The sequence below is a fragment of the Tenrec ecaudatus genome, chromosome 1, assembly GCF_050624435.1.
Source record: "Tenrec ecaudatus isolate mTenEca1 chromosome 1, mTenEca1.hap1, whole genome shotgun sequence".
In the NCBI taxonomy this organism is placed as follows: Eukaryota; Metazoa; Chordata; class Mammalia; order Afrosoricida; family Tenrecidae; genus Tenrec; species Tenrec ecaudatus.
This window is the reverse complement of record NC_134530.1, coordinates 69,767,701-69,776,792: the sequence shown is the minus strand read 5'-3', so window position 1 is coordinate 69,776,792 and position 9,092 is coordinate 69,767,701. Positions and strand designations below refer to the sequence as shown.

The window sequence follows — 9,092 nt, the reverse complement described above, 5'->3', positions numbered from 1 at the left end:
ATGAGCTGTGGGGCCAGTGCACACGGCAGTCTACCACTCAAAGGCTAGCCCAGCCCTGCAAGGGGACAGAGGCGCACCCAGTTCCCAGGACCAGGGCAGCTGGGTGACAGCCTCAATCCATCAATGACAGCTTCCGTCCAGCCTAATTTTATGGACCCAGGAGGTACTTAAGCCTGTGTGGGGTGAAAGCGAGCCCAGTTCTCCTGCAGCTCCCGTCGGTCAAGGCCCAGAACAGGTAGGCAGGTATGGGGGGCGAAGAGTGGGGGGGTGCCCTGGGCCTTGGGAGACCAGCTAATGAATCTGCTTTGAGAGCAAGGCCCCACAGGCTGGTGTTGGGTCTGCGTCCTTGGCAGTTCAGAGGCTGGCAGGTGAAAGAGAAGCCTGGCATGCCTCCTACACAGGAGGGGACATGGCCCTCAGCTCCCCCTGCCCCTTGACTCATGTACAAGTGGGGGAGGATGGAGCTGTGCTTTGTCCCCCTCCTCAAACACTGATGCAGGGGGTGTATTGACCAACGTTGAAGAGAGATTGCCTGGGGAGCCAAGTATGAGGGTGGGAAGGCAAGCTAGGGAAAGGGACAATCGTGAGGACAGCTGTCCTGACCTCCTGCCGCAGGCCCTCAGCGCCATGACGGTTTCATACACCCTCAAAGTGGCAGAGGCCCGCTTTGGTGGCTTCTCTGGGCTGCTCCTTCGCTGGAGGGGAAGCATCTACAAGCTCCTCTACAAGGAGTTCCTCCTCTTCATCGCCCTGTACGCTCTGCTCAGCATCACCTACCGGTGAGCACGCGGCTCAGGGCTGGGCGGCAGGGGAGGCAGGGCTGCCCATCTCGCCTCTCTTAACTCAGGGCCCCACACTGCCCCGCCCAGGCTGCTTCTGACGCAGGCGCAAAAGCATGTGTATGCTCAGGTGGCCCGGTACTGCAACCGCTCTGCGGACCTCATCCCCTTGTCCTTCGTGCTGGGTAAGGCCGCCCTCATCTTCGGGTTGGTTGGGTAGGCAGCTCCGAGAGGCCGAGTAACCCCAATGGCACAGCCCAGAGGTGGATGAGAAGCAGGCACAGCAGCTCCGGGGTTCCTCAACGCCTTTGTCCACAGAGGAGCCCGGTTGGGGCTGCGGTCACACGTTGGGCTTCGACCTGCCAAGGTCCACAGCTCAAAGCCACCAGCTGCTCCGAGGGAGAAACTCGGGGCTTTCTATTCCCCGTAACTCGCGACGGTCTGGGAAACCCACGGGGCAGTTCTACCCTGTCCTATGGGATCACCATGAGTGTGCATGGATTCGATGCCAGTGAGTTTGCATTTGGTTTTCTTCACAGAAGGGCTCACAACTCTGCCTGGGCACCAGCGGGGCGCTGTGAGGTGACACCTGCCACCCTCCTCTAGTGGGAAGCAGGTCTCAGAGTTAACCATTACCCTGACACCACTTCCCTTTCTGCCTGAGGAAGTCGGTTACGTCCTCCCTGGACTCCACCTGCTTGGACCAGGCTCTTTGGGACTCGCTGACCCGCAGGCCCTCCCTCCATTCTCCTTTCCTGTCTCCCACTATCCATGACGGCCAACCAGGTTTCTACGTGACCCTGGTGGTGAACCGCTGGTGGGCCCAGTACACGAGCATCCCGCTGCCGGACCAGCTGATGTGCGTCATCTCCGCCAGCGTGCACGGCGTGGACCAGCGCGGCCGCCTGCTGCGCCGCACGCTCATGCGCTACGCCAACCTGGCGTCCGTGCTGGTGCTGCGCTCCGTCAGCACCCGCGTGCTCAAGCGCTTCCCCACCATGGACCACGTGGTGGACGCAGGTGCGCCGCCGGCCCAGGGCCGCGTGCAGGTGCCGCGCAGGGGAGGCCGGGGCGGGGCGGGCGGCTCTCGTGGAGAAGGCCGGCCCCTGGGAGGCACCTGTGAAAGGGAAGGTGTGGCTGCAGCCTCTCTGCGCCTCTGCGGAGCCGTCTTTACCGCGCCCACCTTAACCCTTCAGGTTTCATGTCCCAGGAAGAGAGAAAAAAGTTTGAGAGCCTGAAATCCGACTTCAACAAGTACTGGGTCCCCTGTGTCTGGTTCACCAACCTGGCAGCCCAGGCTCGAAGGGACGGGCGGATCCGTGATGACATCGCTCTCTGCCTGCTCCTGGAAGTGAGTCAGTCAGCCTAGGACCAGGCCCGTCTGCTTGGCCAGAGGGAGTGAGAATTTAGGGGTTAACACTCAGACGACGCCCACTCTGTCCCAAGGGCTGCAGGGGCCCTGTCCCTGTGTGAATTCAAGTGGCTTTTCACAACGCTGTCTGTCGAGATAAGTGCCATTATCCCCAGCCTCTTTCACAGATGGGGAAACTGAGGGGGGGAGGGGAAAACAAACAAACAAAACAACAACAAATAAACGTGTCCAGGTCACACAGGTCAGTAGTGCTGAGAGACTCCCATGGGGACATTGTGGCTCCTCAGCCGGAGATCACCACAGAGAGCCCACGCAGGCCCATCTGAGCTCCTCTATGCCCTCCTCTTCTCCCCGATCCTCTACTGACCTCTTTTTAAAATCCATCATTTTATTGAGGGCTCTTACAGAGATGATATCAAGCCATAAATCAGTCACATCCAGCGACCTTGTATAAATGCTGCCATCATCGTCTCCACTGACATCTTCCTGCTCTTCCACCAGGAGCTGAACAAGTACCGTGCCAAGTGCAGCATGCTGTTCCACTACGACTGGATCAGCATCCCTCTCGTCTACACCCAAGTACCCGCCTCTCCCCTCCTCAGCCCCTGTGCTCTGTGCGTTCCTGCCCCGGGGCAGCCCCGTCCTGGGAAACACCCCCACCAAGATGGCCACGCACCCCCACTCCCTGCCGCCGTAGCCTGTGACCCATTTTAAGGACTGGTCAGAGGAGGGCCGCTTCTTTCTGCTCCCCTGCGCCCTGCCCTGAGCCTAGTCTCTGCCTCTGCAGGTCGTCACCATAGCTGTGTACTCCTTCTTTGCGCTCTCCCTGGTGGGCCGCCAGTTTGTGGAGCCAGAAGCAGGTGCTGCGGAGCCCCCAGAGTCAGGCCAGGAGCCAGCGCCGGCCCTGGGAGACCTGGACATGTATGTGCCCCTCACCACGCTGCTGCAGTTCTTCTTCTATGCTGGCTGGCTTAAGGTGGGTGCTTTGTCACAGCATCTCTGTGCAGCAGGGGGGGCAGCAGGCACTGGGGCTTCAGAGGTGAGAGGCGGGTACTTGGGTGGAGACAGGGGGCTACTGGTCCAGTCATGGGGCAGTATGCTGCACTCGACACGGGGCACTCATTCGGTACCAACCCAACCCTGGGGACAGAGCGAGACTCTGCGCCCAGAAAACACCGCTGTGCAACCTGCAGGTGGCCGAACAAATCATCAACCCCTTTGGCGAAGATGATGACGACTTTGAGACCAACAAGCTCATCGATCGCAATCTGCAGGTGTGCGGGCCCTCTCCCAGCTAGCTCTCAGTGCGGAGAGCAGTGGGGTTCTGGTGGCCCGCTGCCCACTTTTTCTGCTGGACCAGGTGTCCCTGCTGTCCGTGGACGACATGTACCAGAACCTGCCCCCTGCCGAGAAGGACCCGTACTGGGACGAGGACTTGGCGCAGCCACCCTACACGGTAGCCACGGCGGCCGAGACGCTGCGCCCTTCCTTCCTGGGCTCCACCTTCAACCTGCGGTGAGTGGCCGGCGCAGCCCCCGCCCACTCCGCGGAGCCCCCGGCCCGGGCCCCGCCCACCTTGCCCCCCGCCCACCTTCTCATTGAGCCCGCCCGCCCGCCCGCCCGCAGCATGAGCGACGACCCGGAGCAGAGCGTGCAGGTGGAGGCGTCCCCCGGGGCGGCCCGGCGGCCCGGCGCGCAGACCCCGCTGCTCAGCCGTTTCCTCGGCGCGGGAGCGCCCTCCCCGGCCATCAGCCTCCGGAACTTCAGCCGCGTACGAGGCGCCCCCCGCACGCCCCATCTGGTGCGCTTCCGGGACGAGCAGAGCTGCGACCCCGAGGCCGCCGCCGACCGCATCGAGGAGGAGGAGGCGGAGTCAGCGGACGAGGCCTTGGAGCCGTAAGCGGAGGGAGCCCGGCCCATGGTCCTGCCTGCTCCCCAAGGCCAGGCCCCGCCGCCCTTCGCGAGAGCCTGAGCAGGGCTGGGAGTGTCCAGTTTGGTGAGAGCGAAGGTGAAGCTAGATCTGCGCCCAGGCACGCTGCCCATGTCCTGGCTGTGAGGGGCTTTGTGGATCTTGGCCTGTGGTTCCCAAACTTGAAGCATCACTAGGGGAAGTAACAGTGATTGACACCACTCCACTTCTCACCTGAAGAACTTGCATTTCTAATGCGTTCCCAGGTGACGCTGCTGCTTCCGGTTTGGAAGCCACTATAAGAACCACATGGGACAGAAGTCTTCATGGAGGACCCACCATGATCCTGGCTGGATCTCACCCACCTCTAATTTTGAACAGGGCTGCTCGTAGCAGGCGGCAGCCCTGGTGAGGCAATGGTCAGGCTCTGGACTGCTAACCAAAATTTTCGTGGTTCAGATACCAGCTGCTCACCCCATGGGGAAAAAATTCCATCTGAAGAATAGTCTTGGAAATTTGGTGGGGCAATCCTGCTCAGGCCTGTAGTAAGCTCAAGTCAGCGCCAGGGTTTGGGTTATATTGATCTACTTGACAAGAGGAAGCTTAGGGGGGTTGAGTTTGTAGTTGACATGCATTCAGCAACGGGATTCTGCCCTGGAGGTTGATCAGAATCAGTTGTGAAGATAAGTTTCAGCACCCACTAGATCTTGGAATGAATGCTACTCTGCTAGCCAACCAGAGAAAGGGCAGCCTGGGGGGCACAGGCTGTCCATCTTCAGGAGGGGGAGGCGGGGGGCTGCAGTACTGGGAACACCTCAGTTATGAAGTTACAAGAGCTCCTGTGAAGACCCCGCAGAACACAAGATTGCTTCATGGGATCCATCAAGATTCCAGTCTGCTAAGGAAGATAAAGGACCAGGCAGTTCAGTTGTGCTAGGGCCACTGTGGGTGGGGCTCGACGCACCTAACAGCATGTGCAGCCTCCTCTCATTCATCAACTAGCTGAGATCTAACCTAGTGACCATGGAGATCTAACAAATCCCATATAGAAGAGAACTATTAAATAAAAAATTATGTGTTGACAGGGAAGTTTTGCTTCGGGGAGAAAATGGGCACCAATATAAAATGGAAGGCCAATTTACAATAAAGCCACTAAGCAGAGAAGGGGACGGATCCTTTTAAAGATTCACTGGCTAGTGAAGGGCAAGTACAAAGACCAGACCTACTAATGGTCTGAGGTTAATCTGAACAAAACATGGAGGCACTTTCAGAGATGAATCCCGTAGTCTGGAGGTGGAAGAGCAGGAGCCCTGGGGGGGAGTGGTTTGGTGACAAGTGGGGCTGTATTCCAGATAGCAGCTCCTGGAGAGAAGCCTGGGCCTACAGTAAATAGGGGCTTGCGCCCAGTGAGTGCTGACTCCACGGCAGTGAGTACAACCCTCCAGCAGACAAGGACCAGGTGCTATAGCTTTGCTGTCATGAAGACATGCCACTAGTCTTCCACTCGCACAACCCTTACTTGCACCCTGATTTCCTCGGCAGCAAGTAATAGAAGCCACCCCCACCCACATCCTTTCCTTTGAACCCTCGTGGCATAGTTGGGCTGCCAGGTGCTTCCTAGGACAGACTAGGTTTTCCTCTCCCCAGAACTGCCAATACTCATAGAGCCAACCCTACCCTGTCCTATAGGTTGACAGGTGAATTACAACTTAAATGTATCTTCCAGCAGAATGCCAGGTCTGGCAGGCTAGACCCACTAACCTTTCAGTTAGCAGCCAACATAAAGCTCTCAGCAAACATGAATTATCGAGATGGACCAAGGTCAACTCAGGTTGTCAAGGAAGTACAATAAAAGATCGATCTAGCTTCCTTTCTTACAAATGTCTGCCAACCAAATGGATTTTATACTTTTTACAATCAACTACATTTCATTGCATCAAGTTTTAAAAATTCACATACTTAGCACAAATATGGGGGGGGTGTTAAGTTCATAAAACAGCAGTTTAAATAGGACTTTGGAGGTTGTCGCTGGTAATCCACAGGATCATGCTATGCATGTATACAACGTGTAATCAATACAAGTAACATCGGAATACAATTTCAATGTTTCATGTCATCTATAGTTCATTTGTGAACCCACATTAACGGAATATTTTTCTTCATGGAGTCAGGCTGGTTGGTAGAAGTTCCAACCCCCAATCCAATCCCTTTAGTTCAACAAGGAGAATCAAGTAGAGAGAAAAAGTCAAAATATTCAAATAGGAAAACAAAACATAGAATAAACACCTTTAATACATGTGCTAGGATGGGAAGATCTATTTCCCTTTTCGAGCTTTGATTTTCCTCAGGTAAAACTCCAGCTCCTTCCCCTCTAGCACGTAGCCGTCTGCTCGGCCACACTGGCCTGGCCTTGAAGCAATACAGGCTGTAAGAGAAAGGGCATGGTTCTTAACAAAATGGCAAAGAGTGGCCTCACCTAACCACCTCAGAAGCCCATGTCGGCGCAGGTCACTTAAGGGCAAGCATTAACTGAAATCCACTGTCTCCTCAGATACTAAGTTATCAGCAAGTCAAGTCAGTAGCAGAACTGGACAAAGGTTTCATCATTGAGATAGCACAGTCCCTTCGCCCTGGGTACAGACCCCTTCCCACATGGTAAAGCTCCTGGACAGACCAGTTCTAGCCTAGACTCTGCCCCCACCCCAGCCACTGAGACACCCCCCACAGCAGCACTCATCTCACCGAGAAGCTTGCCCTGCTGGAACTGCTCCTCCAGAAGACTGCTGATTTTTGCGTTCTTTTTCCGTTCATCGTATTTCTTCTGAATTTTCTTTGACCGCTTCTTATTTAGTATCTCTTCCTCTTCAGGAGTCTGAATAAGAGGGATACAGCTGAGTAGTTAGTTGGAGCCCCAAGAAAGGAAGGATATCCAAGAGAAACTCAAACCCTGAACACCCCAAACCCAGCCTTCCTCAGCACTAAAGACTCATCTCTCTCCCTTCAGTAGCAGAACTGGACAGAGTTTTCATCACAAGAAGGCTAGAACCAAGCTGTACCTCCCAGAGATAGCTTGCCAAACACTTACCAGCTTAGCCCCCTTTTTCCGGCCCAGGGGCAGTGCATAGTGGGACTCGTACCACTGTCGGTACGGTGTGCTGTCAACAAGCACGATGCAGTTCTTCACCAGCGTCTTGGTCCGGACCAGCTCATTGTTGGATGCGTTATAGACAACATCAATGATTCTGGTTTTGCGGGTACAACCTGTCAACAGGAGAAAGCCAGAATCAAACCCTGTAAGCCGGGTCCCTCACCAACGTTATGCAGGCGCTTCTGCTCTGGAAGGCTTTGCCCAAGTGGTCCTGGTAGCGAGGGAAACCATGGGGATGCCGTCCCTTTACTCAGCCAAAGGGCACCATCAGTTCTTCCCAGCCTCTCACCAAAGGTTCTCAACCTGTGGGTCATGACCCCTTGAAGGGGGGGGGGGTTGTCAAATGACCCTTTCACAGGGGTTGCCCAATTCAGAACAGTAGCAAAATTAGTTATGAAGTAGCAATGAAAAGTTTTTATTGGGGGGGGGTCACCACAACACAGGTAACTTTAAAAAATCATTTTATCGCGGGCTCGTACAACTCTAATCACATTCCATACATACATCCATTGTGTCAAGCACATTTGTTGCCTTCATCATTCTCAAAACATTTACTTTCTACTTGAGCCCTTGGTATCAGCTTCTCATTTCCCCCTCCCCCCATGAGTAACTATTAGAGGGTCTTGGCGTTAGCAAGGTGGAGAACCACCGGCCTAGAGTAAATCAGGGTGGGGAAACCTCAAGGTCCTCCCGAAAACAGCTGTCTCCAGTGCTTTTGCCGAAGACACTGGTTTTTAAGAGGTGAAGGGCTGTACTCACACTCGGAGCCCCAGGAGAAGTTCCCCACGTCCAGCCTCAGGGCCCTGTACTTCTTGTTGCCTCCTCTCACACGAACCGTGTGGATGCGGCGGGGGCCGATCTGGGAAGCAGGAGACAAGGACGAGGGTGAGGAGCAGAGGGACAGAGGCGCGGGAGGGGGCCTGGGTTGGACGGAGGCAACCGTCAGTGTAACTATGACAAGTCCTAACACTGGCAAGTGGCATTCAGGTGGCCAATACGGCCACCACCACGCCTAAGGTCACTTCTTCATCACTCTGGTTACCTCCCAACAGTGAAAACTGCTTCCAGCCGAGGACCACCGCCACTTCCTCCTCCCAGCACCCATCAAATCCTACTTTCCAGAGCTTTCCCCTGTGTTAGAAACCAAGGGAAGGGCGGGAGGGTAAAGGGCGCTTCTAAGCAACTACAGAGCCCTACACGGACCACGCCGGGCAGCAGCAGCGGGAGCCGGCGTCTGCGGCCCGAGACCCACGCACGCACCTTCGTGTTGGCAGCCGGGCGCCCCAGCTCATACTTCCGCTTCTTGTGGTAGGGCTTCCTCTTGCCCCCGGTCTTGCGGCGCTTGTGCCAGTTGTCCCGAGAGATGCCTACACGGGGGGGCAGACGCTCAAGCCACTGGGACCCGCGGCCGGTGCCTCACAGGCCCCACAACCCTGGCGCCGGGCGGGCCGCAGACTCAGTTCTCCAAGGTTGGCTTCCCCACCGTACACTCGGGGACTTGCAGCATTACCGAGGTGTCATCATGCACGTGCGGCCGGCCAGGCCCGCCCTCCCTCCCTCCCCGCGACAGCCATGTTGGGCCGCCGGCAGGCCGGCGCCCTTGCAGCCCCCGGAGCACAGCTCAGCGGCCCAAACGCGAGAGCCACCCTGCCCCATGGCTGCTCGCAGCCGGGGCTCCGGGCGCCCGCACTCCCAACTTGGCCCGTGGCAGGATGGCGGCGGATTGCACTCACCCCTGTGTCATGGCCGCAGCCCTAAGGGAAACTCACCCATCGCTCGGCGCTGGCTGGAAAGAGGACCCGCAAAGCCTCACGGTCGAGTTTGTAAAACGAAGCCCCGCCTCCCAGACGTACTTCCGGGCGCCGCTTCACGACGGTCGCACCG

General features: G+C 56.7%; 2 protein-coding genes and 4 non-coding genes across 6 annotated transcripts; 1 reads left to right on the top strand and 5 right to left on the bottom strand.

The window, feature by feature from the left end:
- Positions 1-627: 627 nt before the first annotated feature.
- BEST4 (bestrophin 4) lies at positions 628-4,051 on the top strand. The gene is made up of 9 exons (XM_075539601.1): positions 628-779; positions 870-964; positions 1,566-1,799; positions 1,976-2,130; positions 2,653-2,730; positions 2,939-3,127; positions 3,345-3,425; positions 3,512-3,666; positions 3,778-4,051. Exons 1-9 carry the CDS (start codon positions 628-630, stop codon positions 4,049-4,051), a joined length of 1,413 nt encoding a protein of 470 aa, XP_075395716.1.
- A 2,283-nt stretch (positions 4,052-6,334) lies between these two features.
- On the bottom strand, positions 6,335-9,073 carry RPS8 (ribosomal protein S8). Its single transcript, XM_075555415.1, has 6 exons — positions 8,978-9,073; positions 8,469-8,575; positions 7,968-8,067; positions 7,146-7,321; positions 6,803-6,932; positions 6,335-6,485 (listed from the first exon to the last, which is right to left on the bottom strand). The coding sequence occupies exons 1-6, from the start codon at positions 8,979-8,981 to the stop codon at positions 6,376-6,378; spliced, it is 627 nt and encodes a 208-aa protein (XP_075411530.1). The 5' UTR covers positions 8,982-9,073; the 3' UTR covers positions 6,335-6,375.
- On the bottom strand, positions 6,603-6,672 carry LOC142438411 (small nucleolar RNA SNORD38). Its single transcript, XR_012782788.1, has one exon. It is a non-coding gene; the product is annotated as a small nucleolar RNA SNORD38 (small nucleolar RNA).
- On the bottom strand, positions 7,029-7,096 carry LOC142438409 (small nucleolar RNA SNORD38). Its single transcript, XR_012782786.1, has one exon. It is a non-coding gene; the product is annotated as a small nucleolar RNA SNORD38 (small nucleolar RNA).
- LOC142438412 (small nucleolar RNA SNORD46) lies at positions 8,145-8,248 on the bottom strand. The gene has a single exon (XR_012782789.1). It is a non-coding gene; the product is annotated as a small nucleolar RNA SNORD46 (small nucleolar RNA).
- On the bottom strand, positions 8,658-8,737 carry LOC142438393 (small nucleolar RNA SNORD55/SNORD39). Its single transcript, XR_012782772.1, has one exon. It is a non-coding gene; the product is annotated as a small nucleolar RNA SNORD55/SNORD39 (small nucleolar RNA).
- Positions 9,074-9,092: the final 19 nt, after the last annotated feature.